Below are 21,679 nucleotides of genomic sequence, written 5' to 3' on the forward strand. Positions count from 1 at the left end.
CTGAGTAATAGGCAGATTATGGGTGAGGACAGTCCCATTAAAACAGGCTGGACTTACATTATGCAGCAAACAAAGTAACAAAGAACAATTATGTTTAATATTGTTCTTTAGTAACAGTTTTACAGTTAAACAGTTACACACTTTCCTGTATTAGCAGAAGATTATATTTCAGCCAGTGTGGTGACTCGTAATTGACAGATTACTAAACCCTGCACCCTAAATTACTGCTGCCAATTACTGTCAAGCTTTCTGTTCTCGTACTGTGATGTATGCAGTTGACAATATTGACAGTAACATTTGACATCTGCTTAGATCGTTTGGTGAACAGTCAATAGGACAATCAGTGGACAATCAGCTGGGACAGATAATTGTCTCTGTGTATCTCTTATGATTGATCTCTCTCATGCTAAGATATAGAGAGCCAGTCCCGATGACTTGATGTCATATCCTAGCCCAAGCTTTTTTATGGTTGAGTCTTTGTGTTCTTAGGATTTTACCAAGGACAAATTTGCATCTATTACGGCACTCATTATTAAAGGATGAAACCTTCATTTCTCTGTGAGCATACAAAAAAGTAACAATTCCCATGAAAAATTACCAGCACTGTATTGCCAAAATGCTACTTTCATATTCACCCATATCCTTAATCCAGTTAGACAATTAAGGTACTTTAAATTCCAGCAGATTTTCATTCCAAAATTGAGTAAACATATTTTTAGATTTGGTGTGACTTACACTTTGTGATCTTCATCATGAATAAATAAAGACGAGATACTAGAAATGAAAAAAAGGGATTCCTTATAACTCCAGAACTGTTCTGAGAGCTTCTTCAGTATCAAAGTAATCAAGTTGTACATCTTTAGGTACATTGCAAACAGGAACCACTAGTACCTAATTCAGCTTACTTGTAATGGTGCCAGTTTGACAAAAACATAAACCGATGTAACCTAACAAACGAGGTTCAAATTGCTCACATATAAACCCAGAAGGGCTCTTTTTATTTGTAAGTACCTTTATCTAAACATACAGTACAACCACAGAATATACTGTTGAGTATTGCTTTGTTCCAAGCCTGGATTTTTTGTTATTTTACATTATTATAGGCTAAAGGTTCTGGTTATACTTTCTAATTTTACTAAATTGGTGATTTAAATATCTGATCTGGTCTTTATGAAAAATGTTTCATGGGCAGAAAAGACTGACATTCCAAATTGACTTAATGCATATGTATGAAACATTAACAGTTTGTTCATATAAAAGGCTTTCTGTGAAACCAGCTTGTGGCATTCAAGTGACTTTCTTAAATGTAAATGCCAGAGCTATAGCTTCCAGCCAGTGAGCGACAAGCTTAATATTAAAATAATATTTTTTTGCTTTTTTTTTACGTCAACAAGCCTTAATTCTCTGCATCTGATTTTCTTTGCTTGTTCAACTGAGAGTCATTTTACGGTACAATGGTCTTTCTTCCTGTCCACAAGCTTTCTTTGGAAGAGGTGATGAACCAAGGTTGCAAAACATCAGATAAAAAGGACTAGATTGACCTGTAGGTCAGAGTAGGTCAATCCATTCTCTCAGTTGAATTTGCATCTATATGGTATATATGGTAATATAAGAAGATAGGAGTTCGTTTTGTAGTTTTTCTGTGAACGTTGGCCTGTTTGAAGTAAATTGATTAGTGACCATAGGAGGATTATAAATTATGATGGGTGATGGCCTAACTTCAAATTTGAGATATATATATATATATATATATATATATATATATATATATTTATATAGTGATTCAGTGTAGATGTTGAAATGCTTATGCATATGTGTGAATATGAGAGTGTGAATGTGTCTAGTAGCTTTTTTCGGTTCTTGTGAAAACTCTGAAAGTGATGAAATACACATTTTATGTTGATTGAAGAAAATTTATGATGCAAAGAAATTACACATTAAGGGATTAAGAATAGTTCATTTGGATATTTGCAGTTTAAGAAATAAAACAAAAGACATCTCAGATTTTAAATATCATAGAAACACATTTAGATTCAACAATAAAACGTTATTTATTGAATATAGCTGGATATAATATTTACAGACAGGATAGGAATGGAAATGGAGGTGGAGTAGCAATTTATTATACCAGTAAGAGTTAGGGAGGATCTAAGAAGTAATCTGGTTACTAATGCAACTGCCTTATCTAAAGCCAGTATTTATTGGGTGCTGTTATAGACCTCCAAATGCAATGATAATGTAACTGGATCTAATATGTGGAATGTTAGATGGGGTTTGTGATGAAAATAATGAGATGTACTTCCTGGGTGACTATAACATTGATTGGAATTCAAGGTGTTATGCACCCATAAGTTGCTTTCATTTTGGGGCAGATGTGATTTGTCGCAAGAGATTACAAAGCCAACAAGAATATGCTGCAGAGTTGATGGTTCACAATCATCCACACACTTGATACGTCACTGTTAGTGCAGTTAAAGCTTCATGACTAAAAAGACACACACTTCACACACAAGAGAGCAAAGAGAGAGAGATCTTCAGAGATCTTTGAGATTGGCATTTTAAGTTATTATTTCAGCAATAAAATTCAGGAATTGAATGATGGAATGAATGTCAGATATGAAGAAGATGAGTTTTCTAGCAGGTTAATAAAAGACAGAATGAGTAATAAATCATGTAAGTTTAAATTTGAAGAAGGTCATATTGGTAGAGAAATGATTGGGTCAGTGAGGAAAAACCTTCAGGTGTTGATAACCTTGATATACTGAAACCTGTAGTAGAATTGATTGCTCTGCCTGTTTCTTACATCATTAATTTAAATTTAGAAAAATGTGTAAAAAATAGTAAATCAATAAGCCTACCACCCACTTTGGGCAAAATTATAAAGAGAATATCAGCAAATTCAAAAGTATTTCTTTAAAATGTGTATCAGCATGCATATAAAAAGGGACACTCTACAACTATAGCATAACCTCAGATGACTGGATGATAGAAATGGATGAGAATAAAATTGTTGTATTGTTGGATTTAGGAGCAGACATTTGGTTGTTACTGAGTAAGTTGAGGTGTTACAACTTTGTTGCATCTGCTGCTGCATGGATCAAAAGTTTCACCAGTGAGTGGTGGAGTGCCTCAGGGAAGTTGTTTAGGGCCATTTTGAATTATGTCACCATTGCGATGTATGCAGATAATTCCACAACACAGAAATCAGCACACACATCTGGAGAACTCGGTAGGGTTTTAAATGAGGAAGTAAAGTTGATAGAAGAATGGGTAATTATGGTATTTGGTTCAAAATATGAATTAGGGGGTTGAGCATAGCTCAGCGGGTAGCGCACCCGCCCCATGTGTTGAGGCTATAGTCCTCGTTGTAGTCGTTGCAGGTGACCCCGGTTCGAATCCCGAGCCGAGCGGTCTTATCCTGCGTGTCATTCCCCTCTCTCTGCCTCCTGTTTCCTGTCTCTCTACACTGTCCTGAACATTAAAGGCATAAAAAGCCCAAAAAATATACTTAAAAAAAAAAAAAATATGAATTAGAAGTCACACCAATTTTACACGTAGCTATAGGAGATATAGTTATTGAACAAGTAACAGATGCAAAGATATTAGGGATCACTGTTGATCATAAAATTATTTGGAACAGCCAAATTGATCAAATGGTGGTAAAAGTGGTCAAAGGCACATAAAAACAGTACAGAACAGGTTACAGGGAGCTCAAAACAAAGCAGCTTGCGTTGGTCTTCACTGTCCATATCAAACAAGAATTACAACGAGTAATCATTAGGCTTGGTTAAGTGTAAAAAGTGATTTCACTATTCTCTAGTGTGCTTTAGAAAGAAAGAAAACCCCAGAAATACCTTACAGTAACCTTTTAATTTTAAGACAGACATCATTATTCTACTTAGTGGTCATCAGAGGGTCATTTTCAGTTGCCTCGGTGTAGTTTAAAACAGTTAAGTATCAAGCAATGGTAAGTGTTTTGACTCCAGAAAGTAAGTTAAGTTACACAGGTAATAGTGCAGAAAACTATATGACTTATTGTTTATCAAGGATGTAGAGAGATATCCACCTCACCTTTAGTTTTGATTTAGGGGATGGAGGTGTTAGAGTAGCTACTCTTACAGTAGAGTAGCTAATGGGGCATCTAAACAAATAAACAATGTGTCATATCTGAGCTGCACAGCGTGGGATTACAGCTGTTGGAGCATGAACACACAGGAACTACGCTCTTTACTCTTTGTGTGTGCAAAATCAAATTCGATTCTAACCTCCCCAGTCATCTTTGCTGAGGACAGGAAGTGACAATGAGACTCAACAGGCTTGACACTGTTGGTATTCATCTCTCCGGAGAGAATGATGATTGTGTCGCTGTTGTTCAGAAGCTCGCTCCACTGCACGATTAACAATGACGCGGGAGATGATGAAAGAGCCTTCAAGGTGTGGGATTGATTGCTCTGGTAATCACTTGGTGCCTTTCTCTATGCTTATAGTTGGCTGTGGGGTTGGGTTGAATAGCAGGGATTCATCAGTCAATAGCTACAGTATTGGAAAACCCAATGAGCCCAAGAGTTAGTATGCCATCAACCTGCTGTTAAATGCTGATTGCCTTTATCCTGGAGTAGAGAATAAATGTGGTTTTTGTGCATTGTGTGTAAGAACAACTAGGAGGCACAATGGCAACTGATTTGCCTTGGGAAGAAAGAGCCGGGAGTTCACAATGGTTGTAAAAGTGTTGTTAAAATGCTTCCAGATATTTCTGATATTAATCTCAATCGATTTCTATCATTACACTCAAATCCACTTCCCCCATTTGGAGGGCTGGAACTCTTTTCATCTTATCTCAGCATGACCCGCAGTTATAAACAACTTGAAGGAGAGCCTGAGTCAGTGATGGCTCAGAGGTCAGAAACCATTAGCAGATACAGTACAGTACAGTGTCCTTAAGTCAAGACTCACGTTTAAATGTCCCTGTACTCCTTTCAGCCTCCAGCCAAGGGCAAGACCTCACCTACCAAGTCACTGCAGAATGGAAGCCCCTCCAAATGCCCCCGCTTCATAAAGATCAAGAACTGGGAGACTGGCACTGTCTACAGCGATGTACTCCACCACAGCTCCAGCAAGGTAAGGCATATGGAAATCTGTCCAATTATTGGATGGATAAAAAGGCCTGCTGCAGCATTAACATTTGTCACTGAGGCAACCGCTCTGGCAAGAGATGTGAAAGATGCTGATGTCGTGACTCAAATCAGAAAATAAACTGGCTCTTATGCCAGTGTTGAATCTGAAAGAAGGCTATGAAGTGCCATTGTTTCTTCATGCCGTGACACCCCTCACTAAATAAAGGATTTAAACTGCTGGATCCAAGTGACTAGGAAAATAGAAACACTTGTATGATGCGATTGTAATGCAATGCAATACAACAGCTCTGCAACAAATAAAACTTGAATTAAAATTCAGTTTAGATTACTTTAATTATTTGTTTGTTGATTCATTACAAGATCACATTACAATTCAATAAGAAGAAAGTACACTCTCAATACAGATCCCGGGGTATAAAAAACAAAGTGTAAATCAATTCATTGTTTTACCGGCGGTTATGTGCCAAACTATTTCTTGGCTGGGACCAGTTGCCAGGCAACCAATGGAGATTCTCACAAGTTACTGATCCCAGTCAAGAAATAGCATAACCCTACACAACCGTACACTTTTTTTGTACTGAAGTGAGACTAAATGTGTTAATTTGTGACCTTTATAAATAGTTTTGTTACTTCTGGACAGAGCCAGACTAACTTTTTCCCTCCTTTTTCCAATCTGTATGCTATTTCCTAAAATGTTGAAGAGTTTGTATTTAAAAGTAGCTGCAAACCATTTAGAGACTTAAAACTGGGTTTACACCAAGACCAAGCAGAAACGTGCAAAGAGTTTGATCTGGTTGACACATTATAAAAGAGTAGGCATGGTACCAGATTTAGGTGCATCACAAATCACCGACTAATATAACTTCACATACTAACAAGAAACTGTAAGACAGGACACTATCATAAAATAAAAAGTACTGTGTAGGGTTGGTATAATCACTGATGGTACACAGGTTAACCAACAAACCTATTATATCTTAAAGGCACTGATGAACATCAAATTCAGTACATTGGTTGACTGAACAAACATTTAGCCTGAAGACTTACCAACAGATAATTTGCAAGTCAAGTAGATTGAACAATAATAGCTCAGCATGGCTTGACATGACAACATGCCTTTCTCTGCCTCTCACTAGCTACACATATTGTACATTAGAGTGCTCTTACCAAAACTGTTGGTGATTCAGCTTGCCAGTAAGCAGGGGGTCAGGAAATCTGGGTAAAGCTAATGACAGTCCACATGGTCATTACAGTAGAATACAGTACTGAGTAATACGAACATGACGTTTCATGGATATTTTTATCTAAATTACTTGATATGAATTCATTCAAACATCTGTAGAATGAGTTTCTCAACAAAAGCAAAGTTACTATTCCTCTATTCTGTCCTACACATTGTACAACAGAATACTTCTTCAAGCTAAATAGGGTCATTTCCTAGAACTTTGTTTCAAAGAGCACACAGTCACAGCTACATGCAAAGACTTTGGTGAGATAAGATATTTTTCTGATACATCTGTTAATTAATTACTTATTAACCGCTTTGCCCTTCCAGTTTTACATATTAACATGCAGCCAGAGTTTCCAACTCTAGTTAGTAAGCTAGTCTACCAAGCACAAGGTAAGCGTCGCTGTTTAAGCATTCACCCCCTAAAACACTGCAGCCATTCGTAAACAGCAAACAGCAGCCTAATTACTTTGGTGACTTATCGGACAGGCTGTTGTACGCATCCCAATGAATGGCCTGTAATAGCATCTTCAGATTTATTATATATCACACATGCTGCTGTATTCGAGGATGATCTGTCTTTTCGAAAAGGACAGCTGGCTGGCATGAATGCCCAGAGCGGTATGATGAGCGGACGTGCTGGAGCACGAGTGATTCCTTTGTTTTATTTTTAACACTCCCTGCTCTACTCGTCCATTTCCCCCCTTTTTAGTCATCACCTCTTACTCCTCTTGTTTTTCTGTCTTATCTTTGTTGCTCTCTTGCTCTCTCTAGTTATCAATAACCTTTTCTCAGCTTCCCTCTTCTTTATAATTATCTTTTTATTTATATCTTTTTTTTTCTTGAGCTTTTTTTCATATTCTGACTCAATTTCCTTTTTCCATTTTTACGTTGTTTTGACTTGCTGTGATAGCACGTTTGTTGTCTTGTTCAACATATTCTCCTTTTTTATCGAGTTAGGGTTGAATGGGTTGGAAGCGACAAGGAGGGAAGTTTATTTTGGACACTGTCAGTCCCCGCCTGAGTGTTTGGACAGTGAGCAAGTGGGTGGTTCAGTGTAACAAGCCAATTTTAGCAGCACTGGGGTCACTGTCAAATTTCCTCCTTGACTGCACGCCTGCGCTATTCTTTCTGTCTTCCTCTCTTGCTCACTCATTCGATCTCTATAAGCTGGTGAAGGCATATACAGCAAACCAAAGTGACAGCTGACATCAACTCTAATCACATTAAACTGACCACACAAGGTTGAGCTATGAGCTGTTTTCTCTTTGCATCTGTCTGTTGTCTTGTTTTCTGTCCTTCCTCTTTGCTCTTTCTGTCTTCCTGTCTCACTTAATGGAAGGATACCAATCCATGACTCACTGACTTACTCATTCATTAACATGCACGCCAGCTATGTGTGAGCAATAAAATGAAAGGAATTGTAAAATAATTAATGTGATGCATTTGAGATTCAGAACCTATAATAAACAAGTAACAAGTAAACAAGTACAACATACATGGATCATTGAGTTAGTATATTTGGAAACCAAAATTGGACCAATGGTCTTTTGGCTTTGCAGATTGAAATATGGGGTGAGCTGCTCCTAATTGTATGATAAAGAGAAAGAGTTCTTTTTGCGACAAAGTATAAGGTAGATACATTTTTCTTTAAAGAAAAGTTTAAAGAAAAATCCCCTTTCATGGGAGAAGGTAGGGGGGTGGGGTTAGCAGACTCCTCTTATGTGTAAAAGATCTGTAATTTAATGAAAAGATATTATAGCTCTGGTCATTGTAAATTAAAAGGATACAATGCTTTTTTTCAAATCACTGAGTGTCCAAAAAACACAAATTTAAACTGTTTTCATCAGAATCCAATCTGAATAAGATCTGTTTTCTGCTCCAAGGAACTCACATGGTATCTGTTTCTGGTGTCATTCATTGCTAGAAAAGTACATTATGTGGATATTGCTGACAACTCTACCATATGCCAAAATCTCCTGGTTCTTCAGTTGTATTTTGGCACTGGAAAAACAAGTAGAAAACCCTATCTCATCACTCATTCTATTTGTATTTTCAGATGCCAATCTGCACCGAAAATGTATGCATTGGCTCTGTGATGGTGCCCAACCAGCATGCCCGCAAGCCAGATGAGGTCAGAACCAAAGAGGAGCTTCTTCCACTGGCCACTGACTTCATAGACCAGTACTACACCTCCATCAGAAGGCAAGCACAGCCTGTCGTGTTCTGCAACACCTACAGAATGAGTTAAACCCTTAATGGATAGACCTGAAAAATATATTTTCAGTTGGGTAACAGTACACTTCCTGCAGCCCAGTGAAACAGAAAAGGGAGATGGAAGCAGTTTTAGTATTATTGGTGTCACAGCAGCTTAACACGCCAACAGGATGAAGCAGTTGTCATTAGCAGTTGTCGTTAGCACAATGTACAGTATCACAGCACAGGTGTATCCTGTTAATATCCGCTGTGAAAAAGGTGCAGAAGTTCATTTTAAACTTCATGTAGCCTATTTACTGTAGATATTTTTGCTGTTGGCATATTTTTCTGCATGTTTAATATACACAGCTGCATGAAAAATATGTGGTACAATGTTTTTGTTCTTACAAAATAGCACAATTTTCATACAGTACGTCTTGTGATGTTCTATTCTGCATGTTGTCTTATTCTCTTGTCCTTGTGTACCTGTCCTGCCCACAGGTATGGCTCTAAAGCCCATGTGGACAGACTGGAGGAGGTGACCAAGGAGATTGAAGCTTCAGGGACTTACCAGCTGAAAGACACAGAACTGATTTATGGAGCCAAGCATGCCTGGAGGAACGCCGCCCGATGTGTAGGAAGGATCCAGTGGTCCAAACTACAGGTAATGAACACAGTGCCTGAAATCACTGCATGTTTTACATGCTGAATGATATGTAGGTAGCTATCAGATTGGATTCTGCAATTCTAATTACATCTCCACATTTGAATAACATCTGTGGGTGGCTGTTGGTCCAATTACTTTTCTTGGTGTTACAGTCCCGTATCAGCTTAAACAAAAACAGACATGTTTATTTTATTGAATACATTTTGCATGAATCTGGCTGACTTTTCATTTTCACATTTGCCTCCAAGGTTTTTGATGCTAGAGACTGCACAACAGCTCATGGAATGTACAACTACATCTGTAACCACATCAAGTACGCCACCAATAAAGGAAACCTGAGGTAAAAACAAACAAGCACACGCATACACACACACTGCTCAACTCTTTACCCAAGATTTGTTTGCTTTTGTTAAACTCTGTTCCTCCTACTACACTTCTTCCATCCGCCATCTGTCATTGTATCTCATCACCCCTCTCCATCTCTTACTACCCTGACTTGACCCACTGTCCCATCTGTCAGTGCGTGCTCTGTCTCTTAACGCTGTATCAGACACTATCTGCAGCCTGTCTATCTGTCAGTGTCTCGGCACCAATCATTGCCCCGTTGGAAAGGCGGCAGACCGTGCTAACAAGCAGTCATTTGTCAGACCTGTACAGCGCTCGCTCACTTTCTGCCAAGTCCTAATAACATGTGACACTTCATATTTACTTCTTGGATAGCTTTTGACTCATTACTACACTTTGCCTGGCCTTTGGAAGGACAGCTTAGATACACATGTTGATAAGAGCTTTCCCAGTCTGGCTTGCTTTAACACGGATAAACATAAACATCTAGTGCTATTGCAACATGGTGTAACAATCTTGCAATGTTTTTGCTTATTCAAAGTCAGCTGTCAGCATTTTTCTGAATGTTCTTAAAACATAAAACCACAAATTAGTTGTTTTGTTATGTGGTGATTTCGTGGGAAAATTTATGTTAAGTCTAACAGTGCAATAAATATTTGTTATAACTGAGATATTGTATAAATATCTCAAATATCTTGTGTTTATAAGTTATTACTTTATCAATAATTTCCGAATGCTTTATAGTTTCAAGTGATTTATAAGAACATAAATTGGGCCACCAGGTTAAGTTAATATGAATTAGTCATTAATAAAGGGTTCATCGAGTTCACAGTCAGAAGTGTTAATAAGATTAGGATCCGGATTTTATCCAGTCCTTTTTCTAGAAATCAATGGTCAAGAAATATAAATAGTCAAAGAGAGTTTTCACTGGCTGACAACTCATACTTATCAGTGGTTTATAACTGCAAAATAAAGCATCAATAAATGATTAATTAACTATAAACAAATTCATTACTTACACTCATACCTCTTTTATAAAGGATGCCATGTTAGACAGTTGAATCAGCATCACACTACTGCTGTACAGGATTGTGAATGGTTAATTATGATTTAATGAAAAATATAATATTGTGATGTATTGACGTACATCATTATTGATTCACTCTCATGTTTGAGTTAGTGCACATTGTGTGTCATCATGCGTCATTGGTCGAAAGTATTGGACTTAAACATGGCTGACATAACAATGTGATGTAATTGCTTTAGGGGTATCTGGAGATTTTATATACAGTATCTTGATTTACTAACATTTTCTTCTTCTTTATGGAAATATATTACCCCAGCCATCAAGTCAATACATCATATGATAACCTAAAAAGCACAACTTAAAATGAAGCTTGCCATTTGTTGTACATACAGTGAAGTTTGATTGTAAACACCATGGCTATTGGTTTCATCATTTATACCAAGTTTCCAAAGCCAAGCAGAGAGATTGACTCGTGCAGATGTAGACTGCTAGCACCACTGGCCCAGATTCACACCAGCTGCTCTCCTTCCTCAGCGACTTACAACCAGCTTAGCAGTATTAACACTTTTACTCGGTCATGGCATTAAAATACCATTGGGATGTAGAGCAGACCAAAGGTAGATAAGCCGTGGCCGTGTTATGAGTCATTTGACAAAAGATAATTAAAAAAACATGGGGTAATTTTACATGGATGAATGATGGACGCTAACAATCTATTCGCAATGGTTGCTATTGATATAAAAATTGCTGTGGCACAGTTCAGATATCTAGCTATATTTTCTACAGTGAGTTGTAATATGAGGTTATTGCTCAAATAATAGCTGCCCTGCTGTTTTAAATTATATATTATTGACATACTAATCTACTTTTTATTTGTTTGTTTGTTTGTTTGTTTTTTGCAGGTCAGCCATTACCATCTATCCTCCGAGGACAGATGGCAAACATGACTTTCGAGTGTGGAACACTCAGCTGATTCGTTATGCAGGCTACAAACAGCCTGACGGACAGATCCTGGGAGACCCCGCTAATGTCGAATTTACTGAGGTACACATGAAAAGCTGAAAAAATATACTTGGGAATAAACATCCTATTTACAATCAGCTCACATGTTGCTTCTGATTACTAGATTTGCATGCAGCTGGGGTGGAAGGCTCCGAAGGGTCGTTTTGATGTCCTGCCCCTCCTGCTACAAGCCAACGGAAATGATCCTGAGCTGTTTGAGATCCCTGAAGACCTCATCCTGGAAGTACCGATCACACACCCAAAGTGAGTTATGCCTTCATACTTGAGCATGCATAAAATATAGTGAATCTGGCTAAACAAAAACAGTGGGGGCTGCATAAAAAAGAAGACATCCACCTACTCACACATCTCTTTACCATACTTTTTAAACAATGGGGTACTTTTAAGCTTAGAAGACTGATTGGGTTGCCATCACATTCCAACTGTGCTGATTATTCCCATAAAACACAGCTAGCCATGTTTTATCTGTTGCTATGCCAGCTTTTGTTGTAACCATGGGGCTTGTTAGTGAGGTTTCAAACTTCCTTCTGTTTTTAAAAAAATATATTGTGTGTTTGCTTTAGCTTTAAGAAAACTTTTCAGACAATATTCTTACATCATTGTACATGTAGGTACTGTGTAAAAGCCATACAGCAATGCCCTTGAGATCCTGAGCATTAAGCCGCTGAAGCACCGTAACATCCATAATCACATTAAAGAACTGGGTATTACCGCTACACTAGTTTTCACACATACAGACACAGATGCACACAGAGCTATCACTACATCACCACACACTACAGAGACTGTCTCAAAATCCCTCGACACACTGATCTCTCTGCCAGACTCCCTCAAAACTGGCATCTCTTGCTCCAGACTCTGCATCAACTGGCCCTCAGCTCTGATAGCAGCTTGGCACAGGCCACGGCCACCGACTGCGCCTCATCATTACATGAGATTAGGCTCAGCTCTGTAAATAATACACCAAAAGCAATGTTATCAATCCCCCTAGGGGGTATGGTGGGTGGTAGATTGAGGTCCTGCCTGCTCTGTCCAGCACTAAATAGCTGTTAAAATTGGTTTATTTGTGTTAATGTTGGTTTTGGCTACACAGCTTTTTACAATATGTGCTTCAGGGATACATACCTCTACTCCTAAAGACAGAAACAAATCATGCATATTTTGTGACTGTATAAATGACTAATGGTGGACATTTACATGACTTCAGTGAGAAGCAGATATCATTCCCCTGTTCCTTCTAACCAGGTATGAGTGGTTCAAGGACCTGGACCTGAAGTGGTACGGTCTCCCCGCGGTTTCCAACATGCTGCTGGAAATCGGTGGCCTGGAGTTCACCGGCTGCCCCTTCAGTGGCTGGTACATGGGCACCGAGATTGGTGTGAGGGACTTCTGCGACAGCTCACGCTACAACATTCTGGAGGTTAGTGATTTGTGCCAAAGCATAGAATCATGCTCCATTGGGAAAATGGGGAAAAAATTATAGCCACAGACTGACTGAAGCCTTGTGCAGAGAATAGCATGTGTTGTGTTACCAAAATGACCCAATCAGAATACCATTCTTCTTCTAATTGTACATACTGAGGAGAAATTTGATTAACAGCACTTGTCAAGAAATGAAGCCGCCTTCTGTCTTATCACAAACTAACAAATTACACAGCGTCAATTTGAATATTTACCCAAGCAAGTATTTATTTATTTATCTAGTCATGAATTTATAGGAGCAAATGAAATTGTGGGCTCTTCTGTAGCACCTAACACCTAAATCTCAAATTCCCATTTGAAGAAATAAAGTCCTTTACAATATGGCATATAATTAGGTCATTCAGACTAATTGCTACCTCTGCATGCATCATGTTCAGACAAGAAAAATCTCAGCTACAACCAAAGGGCTTATTATGAAGAGCACTTCAGGACACATTGGTGCCAGCTTTGATGGATTTGTCTGACACCTGAAGTACGGAAATTCTGCTCGCAGAGCTGGTGATGAAGAGGGCTATTTGCTTGTGCACTGTTCTTTGGGCTTTGTTCCGTAACATAATTGCATGAATCATTGGCTGAATAAGAAGATATTCCGAGCTCTTAACTTGATCCACTGAGGCACGGCAATGACAAGTTCATCTGGTGACAGATTAAGGGGCGACTATACTTCAAGATACGCTGCCATAGAAGTTTAATAACATACTGGTGCACTTTTAACAAATTTAACAAGTTTTTTAAGCTTTTTCTTCTTTTTAAAACAATTATCTACTACTAAAAGTTTCTTGAATGTCATGATTTGGAAATATTTATACAGTACCAGTTCTGATTAACCTCCGTTGTAACATAAACATATTGTCTTGCATATTAAAATGGACTTCTCATGTTCAAGATGTCCAAATGGAGTGACTGGAGTTGGACTTGGTGGTGTGGCATGGTGACACACTGACATTAATAAAGTCTCCTTCTGTATCATATAGGAGGTTGCAAACAAGATGGCCTTAGACACCAGGAAGACCTCCTCTCTATGGAAAGACCAGGCACTGGTGGAGATCAACATTGCTGTTCTCTACAGCTTCCAGGTAGGTGCATCATAATGTATTTTGTTCAATTAGAGGAATACAGCACCAAAACGGTAATTTTGAATACCAACCTACGGTGGCCGAGACCCGCCATAGCTGCAAATAAAAGTAACGCTGCAAACAAAAACAAACGCTGCTGCAAATAAAAAGAAACGCTGCAAATAAAAAGACACACCGCAGCAAACAAAAGAAACACCGCAGCAAACAAAAAAAAACACCGCAGCATATAATAAAAAAACGATGCAAATAAAAAAAGCCATAACGGAAGTGGATTACCGTAACAATAATTATTTGGATTAATGTGAAGTTTAAGCTGTGTCCTCACAGTTTGTCACCGGCAACGTGAGGAACATCCTCAAAGCCACATAAACATTAGGGATGACTAACTGCAAACCAAACATCAATATGGTTTTCAGCATGTTTGAGGGTGACTTGTCTGTTTCAGCCAACATGAAGGATGGGAACTGCAGACACTTAAAACACGCTGTTCCGCCTACGGGACGGGTCGTAGGTTGGGAGGTAGCCACAAGTCCTTCTGAATGTTTTAAACACCAACCCTTAAACATATTTATTCATGCCGTACATTGTTAGAAAGCATAGGTTGCCCTGATTCATTCAAGACCACTCACGACTTCTATGGTTGCTCACAGCCGTAATAGTATTAGCGATTGGCTCGGCTAGCCACTCAGCTAAAGTAAAAACAGCTATAATCTCTACATACCTTCAAAGTCTTCCCTTTATCCACAACGATCATCTTATGACTCGGGACTTTCTGTACAGCTCGCCAAGTATCCATTCTTGTGAAATATGAAATCCGTTTCCATAACATCGAAATATGTCCATGTATTTAGTCCAACACGTAACGTAACAACACAAATAACAAACCATATACGGTCCCTTTTACGTCTTTTCCTGACCTACACGTACAAGCAACAACTACAACGACAGTAATAAGCTGCCGGAACTATGTAGCCGTCAGTTGTTTCCACTCTCGTTAGTGGTCTCCCCGTGTTAGCCGAAGCTAACAAGTTCGTTTTCCAATTCAAGTCCTGTTGTTGTTGTTGTTTCTTCTTCCGGTGTTTCGGCAAAAACAGTCCCCGGTAATCTACTTCCTTTGTGGCTTTTTTTATTTGCGTCGTTTTTTTTATTATATGCTGCGGTGTTTTTTTTGTTTTGTTTGCTGCGGTGTTTCTTTTATTTGCAGCGGCGTTTGTTTTTATTTGCAGCGTTTTTTTGTTTGCTGCGGTGTGTCTTTTTATTTACAGCGTTTCTTTTATATGCAGCAGCGTTTCTTTTTATTTGCAGCAGCGTTTCTTTTTGTTTGCAGCGTTACTTTTATTTGCAGCTATGGCGGGTCTCGGCCACCGTACCAACCACTTTGAATAACAAACAAATATTTTGATACCCTGTAATGGTGGTGGTTTAAAATTATTTGGTTGTCATCTCTGAGGATTTCAGTAGATTGACAGCACTTACAAGTGGCCAAGTTTCACTGGGAGAATAAATCATAATAAAAGAAACATCTCAGATTTCTGTGGCATAACATACTTCTCCTCTGATCATTTTTGTGCTCAGTATATTACAAACACTAATTCTCCTCAAATATGGCCAAATAAACATGCTTATGTTTGGGTATTCCACAGTGAGCTGTTTACATTTGCCACTAGTGAGTCACAACCAGTGTAAGCATATTTTAGCGCAGTATCACTTTAAATATATTCAAAATGTTTCCTTTGGTCATGAAAATTAACTTAGACCTACTATAGAAACCTGCCATTTGTAATGCTATAACTGCCATTTAGTATCAAAGAAACGTCATACGTTTCTGTTTGTGCTCCCTATTTTAGATTTGCAAAGTGACCATAGTAGACCATCACTCAGCCACAGAGTCCTTCATGAAACACATGGAGAATGAGTATCGGGTGCGAGGAGGCTGCCCTGGGGACTGGGTGTGGATTGTGCCTCCAATGTCAGGAAGTATCACACCAGTTTTCCACCAAGAAATGCTCAACTACCGCCTCACCCCATCCTTTGAGTACCAGGTGAGAAGGAGGTCATATATGGGATGCTGTCCTTTTTGTAGACACATAATGGTGTTAACATGGTGTTTGGATGCCAAGTTATAGTAAGGATGTCACTAAGGGAGATTAAAAATAGCTGTGGTTGAATTTGACAAGACATGTTAAAGGATAGTGTATATACAGCAAGTAGTGAATTGCAGCTTCTTCATACTGTACCAATTAAGTCCTGTAATGCACTTAATATGAGCGATGTTATCTCAATATCTTGGAGTGAATCTTAAATTTAAACAAAGACAACCTCTGAACTCTAATTTCTTTTCTCATATGCAAAAGCCTGATCCTTGGAATACCCATGTGTGGAAAGGAGTCAATGGGACGCCCACAAAGAAAAGAACCATCGGATTTAAGAAGCTTGCCAAGTGAGTGTGCACTCATAGAGACATGTTACGTGAAAACAAAGATTTCTTTGGATGGGTGAATGAGTGAATTGATTTATTTTGTTTTTTTCATCCTGCATTAACAGATTCAGGGGTAAATTGTGGCCTTAAATGTCAGAAATAATATAGGGTGTATATATCATAATTTAAATCCAAACAATCATTTTTCTCACAAGAGATAGACACATGGGAAAGAAAGTAGTTTACTCAGCAGTGAAATTCATCCAATCAACCCCTCAGGGAGTAATCAGAGTCTTGTCAGTGTTTTGCTTGTGTATGCATGCACTTCTGCGCGTGTATGTTCTGCTATTAATGTAATTGCCTCGAGGATATGACAAGCTAGGTAATCACAATTGTCATCCATCCGCTACCTTGGCATAATGTGGGCTGCCTGCTGAAGTGAACCACGCTACACTTCATTGCTAGTTTAAGTGGCTCCATAACAAATGTTTTATCAGACAGACGTGTCGGCGTGAGGGAGTCTTCCAGTCATGGCAGGGAACTGGAGGTTGCAAGCTGCGCCCTCAAATCACTGATCCTTGGATGATTCAATTTCTTATGTTTCTCTGTGCATCTCACTCTCCCTGTCCTTCTTTCTCTCCCTCTGCAGGGCTGTGAAGTTTTCAGCCAAGCTCATGGGCCAGGCCATGGCCAAGAGGGTAAAAGCCACCATACTGTTTGCCACGGAGACAGGCAAATCACATGATTACGCCAAAACTCTTTGTGAAATCTTCAAGCACGCTTTTGATGCAAAGGTACACTTGCTCCTAACTTACATCATCTTATTTGAAAGTTGAACACAAGCTTTTGTGTCACCTTACCAACATCTAGTGAAGAGGAAATCACAGACATCTATTCCTATATCACCTCTTTCTTGTTCCCTGGCTGACGAAGCTGAGCGGATGCCAGCTGAGTACAGGCAGTAAGAGAGTTGAAGAGGAAAGTGTGTCCTTTGTCACATTTTCTTCTTCTCTCATGCAGTAAAATGCCGTGGGTCAGAGGCAAGATTTAACCACCGAAGCGTTGAGCAGTGAAGGAGTTTAAGACAAGATCCTGAAGCACCCCTGGCTGTGCAAATCTGTTTAAAAAAAAAAAGAAAGACGGAAAAAACATGCTGCTCTCAATCATACACTGTGTGCTTTTCCTCCAGGTCATATCTTATTTTGCGTTCCCTGTTTTCCCTGTGTGATCAATCATACAAGAAGAGATTCATGCATGCAAGTGTGTGGATGTGTGTGCCAGCGAGAGTGGGTGTGTGTATGTATCGCAGGGCAGATGCAAACACCCGGGGCAAATCTTCCTTGTCGTGGGGCTAAAGCCTGTTTTCTCTTCACGCCTTTAGTTGTGTGTCTTTGTGTGCGTGCGTGTGTATGTGTATGTGAAACACAACCTCAGCCTGTGGAAGACAAACACCATCATGTTGAGTGGTATGCATCATGGATGCTTGTTGTGTGGCAGCAGCATATTATCATCTCGTTAGAGGCGAGGACAGAGTGGTCATTACAACCTCCTTCTCTGCCAACGGCTGTGTGTTCAGCCTTAATTTACACGCTCAAGTCATCTGTCGTGTGGAGTGTGAATCTAGGAGATGAGATCCAGATAAAGACTACACCAAGTCAGTGAAGTCTAAGATTCCCTCATAGCATAATGCTCTTTTTTCCCCCTCATAATCTGCAGGTCATGTCCATGGATGAGTATGATGTGGTGGACCTGGAGCACGAGACACTGGTGTTAGTGGTGACAAGCACATTCGGGAATGGTGATCCACCTGAAAATGGAGAGGTATACACATTATCAACAACTTATTGTGGATAGACCAGATGCACAGATTACTAAACATGCCTCTTACTTACTGTAGAAATTTGGAGCTGCCTTAATGGAGATGCGTCACCCAACATCCAACACAGAAGATAGAAAGTGAGTTTAGTCTTTTAACCGGCCTGTGTTTGTATTTGTGTATGTCAGTGTCAATCTTTGTCATCCATGTCTGCAGATTTGTTACATTTCTAATAGGGGTGGGGGGAAATTTCCAATTCTTAGATGCATCGCAATTTGAACGTGGACGAATCTGAATCCATTCACACCCTAACCCTAACCCAAATTTCGATTATTTAAATCTGTTAAATAAAGTAATACAGACGGTTCTAAAATGCGGAACATCTCTGGGACACTATGGGGAGCGCGAACTGGACAAGAGCCACAATAAGCTATACGCCCCCCTAAGCCCCCCCTGTCCTTAAAACCTAGTGACGCACCGGACCTGTACTGTTCGGTTTCCACACGTCCTGGCTGGCAGACGCTACAATACTTTGGCAACACAACAAACATGAGAAAACCTGTTACCTTTGGTTCTGTACAACGAAGTTGTAACTTTCCAGTTTGCATGCATTTCTATTAGTTTAATAAAATATAATGGAAATTAACTATTTTTTTCTTATTACAAATCGTAGCCCCTGAATTGTAATCATAATCGAATTGTGAGGTGCCCAAAGATTCCCACCCCTAATTTCTAATCTCTTTGCTTACACTTTCTTTCCAGGAGCTACAAGGTCCGTTTCAACAGTGTGTCATCCTACTCTGACACTCGCAAGTCCTCGAGCGACGAGCCAGAAGCAAAGATCAACTTTGAGAGCACCGGACCTCTCGCCAATGTCAGGTACACAAAACCAAACCAGATCAAATGCCTTTATATGTATTATTAATGTCTAAAAATATTTCACGTTAAATTGTTTTAACAGACATCAGTGCTTACGGGGACAAAAACATCTTACCAGTCAGTCGCATATAATTTCAATGTTGATGTAGCCTATTGAATGTATATCATATAAGTTCTCTGATTACTTTTTTTGGCACTCACCTATTGTTACATTTTTGGCACGGCAACAGGAAACCCCAACGATAAAGTTAGCTTGATATAAATCTGATTGTTTTGAAAAACACAGCCACAGCCTCACCTTGAATTTACATTTGCGACTAGTGAAAAAAGGAGGATGATAAAATAATATTTTATTCATAACTTTACCAACATAACTATCATCAGTGATTAATTCATCGATTATAGACTGTAAACATCTCCCAGTAGTCGTTGATCTTATTTCTTATAAAAACAAATATTTTAAATGCAAAAGTGGTGGACTGTTACTGATCATCATATACTTAACTGCAGCTTCTCCAAATTTAAATTTGAATGGCCAATCCAATTTTTTATCCTCCCTTAGTATCTCTACTGTAGGAAAGTGGAATTGGTAGTGAAACTCTATTGTTATGACAAGTCTTACTGCAGTGGACAGTTTGCTGATGTGTTAAAGAACAGTAGAGCACAGACATTTAGCTCAAACTTGAACCTGATGTGGGTTGACTGCTTCACAGTGTGAGGGAGTGGAAAGATGACTTGTCTGCTCTTCGAACAGTAATCTATTTCATGTTTACACCTATCTAAAAGTATGTGTAAACACATCAGTTGTTTTACACTGTTTGGAGCTTTTTGAGAGGAAGGAAAGGGCAAACTTGTAATGTAGACTTGGGTTATAGTGATCTGTGAGTATGTTATGTTGTGTTTATCTTTTTTAACAGCACCTGGCTTTCTATCTCTGTCTCTCAAATATGTGTTTCTGTTTAGGTTCTCAGTGTTTGGCCTTGGCTCCAGGGCCTACCCACACTTCTGCGCCTTTGCCCACGCTGTGGACACGCTGTTTGAAGAGCTGGGAGGGGAGCGCATCCTACGCATGGGAGAAGGAGATGAGCTGTGTGGCCAGGAGGAGTCTTTCAGAACCTGGGCCAAGAAGGTTTTTAAGGTCGGTTTCTTTAGACTAGGTTTTAATTCAGTTTGTCGATCATAATGGTATGGTATGGTTTGCTGGTAATGTCATGTTGCTCCTTTGAAACATCCTCAGCAGGTGAAAAGGTGTTTAGCTACAGATGACCTTAAGGTGGTGGAGGCATTCCTACTTTGAGTGCAGAGGGTCTTTTCTGAACTCCTTTGTTATTCCTGTGCAATGCTCAGCGTTTGAATGAAGGTTATGATCTTTACCATGGCTTTAATGTTACATGACAAGGCTGCCTGTGACGTGTTCTGTGTTGGCGATGATGTCAACATCGAGAAGGCCAACGACTCCTTGATCAGCAACGACCGCAGCTGGAAAAAGAGCAAGTTCCGCTTGACGTACACGGCTGAGGCGCCGGCCCTCACAGAAGGTAAAAGATTATGTTGTAGAAATAGTGATACCCTGAGTGATATTGATGCTGTCTTGGTATTAAAAGGGCAATAAGGGTGGTAAAGTTACTGATGAAGATGAGTGACATATTCATCACTTCACCTGGTGCTGAAATGTGTGGCTCTTTTTTCTTGAGTTCTGAGATTTGACAGTTGTAAAAAACAGTTTTAAACATTTATTCTTCTATAAGATAAAGTATAGAAAGAACTCATTTAAAATCTCAATCTTAAATCAATAATGTTGGGATATGTTAAAAGACAAGATCCATACCATTGTGGGGTGCAACTAATGGGAGATGATTAGTTTAGCTGAGCATAAATACTAGAAGCAGAGGAAAACAGCTACCTCTATCCAATGTTAAAACATCTGTCTACCAGCACCTCTGAGGCTCACTAGTTTGGACATTGTATCTTGTTTGATGTAATTCATACACAAACAAAGATGCTTTAGAGGGAGCTAAATCATTCTGCTCAGTGCATCTATGTAGCATCTCTGCAGGTTTCGTGGCAAGATCACTGTGATGACAAGACCTTATAACTCCTCTAAAAACAATAAAAACACCCTATTTTCTTGTGTGCCATGGGACTAGCAACTAGTCTTTTCATCTAACTCTCTGGAGGAAAGCGTTAAAAGCATTTCCCAAAACTACTTCAGACCAGTCTCTAAATAATGCAAATCTATTCATGATATGTATATAAAGTAATTTTGTTTGTGTCTGCCAACAGCATTATATAGCATTCATAAGAAGAAGGTTTATGGAGCAAAGATGCTAGAATCTCAAAACTTACAAAGTCCCAAATCCAAGTAAGTATGTACTGACACATAAAA

General features: G+C 39.1%; 1 protein-coding gene across 1 annotated transcript in view; it reads left to right on the plus strand.

Annotated features, from left to right (window-relative positions):
* Positions 1–21,679, plus strand: part of nos1 (nitric oxide synthase 1 (neuronal)) — a 32,928-nt gene that overhangs the window by 5,097 nt on the left and 6,152 nt on the right. Inside the window, exons 3-19 of the mRNA XM_053324608.1 lie at positions 4,981–5,118; positions 8,423–8,568; positions 9,061–9,223; positions 9,475–9,566; positions 11,501–11,642; positions 11,725–11,864; positions 12,867–13,041; positions 14,078–14,179; positions 16,027–16,221; positions 16,534–16,619; positions 17,248–17,392; positions 18,315–18,419; positions 18,496–18,554; positions 19,177–19,293; positions 20,257–20,431; positions 20,693–20,831; positions 21,577–21,655. Coding sequence (XP_053180583.1) covers positions 4,981–5,118; positions 8,423–8,568; positions 9,061–9,223; positions 9,475–9,566; positions 11,501–11,642; positions 11,725–11,864; positions 12,867–13,041; positions 14,078–14,179; positions 16,027–16,221; positions 16,534–16,619; positions 17,248–17,392; positions 18,315–18,419; positions 18,496–18,554; positions 19,177–19,293; positions 20,257–20,431; positions 20,693–20,831; positions 21,577–21,655 — 2,198 coding nt within the window. The remainder of the gene's footprint in view (positions 1–4,980; positions 5,119–8,422; positions 8,569–9,060; positions 9,224–9,474; positions 9,567–11,500; positions 11,643–11,724; positions 11,865–12,866; positions 13,042–14,077; positions 14,180–16,026; positions 16,222–16,533; positions 16,620–17,247; positions 17,393–18,314; positions 18,420–18,495; positions 18,555–19,176; positions 19,294–20,256; positions 20,432–20,692; positions 20,832–21,576; positions 21,656–21,679) is intronic.

Source organism: Scomber japonicus, chromosome 9 (assembly GCF_027409825.1).
Source record: "Scomber japonicus isolate fScoJap1 chromosome 9, fScoJap1.pri, whole genome shotgun sequence".
In the NCBI taxonomy this organism is placed as follows: domain Eukaryota; kingdom Metazoa; phylum Chordata; class Actinopteri; order Scombriformes; family Scombridae; genus Scomber; species Scomber japonicus.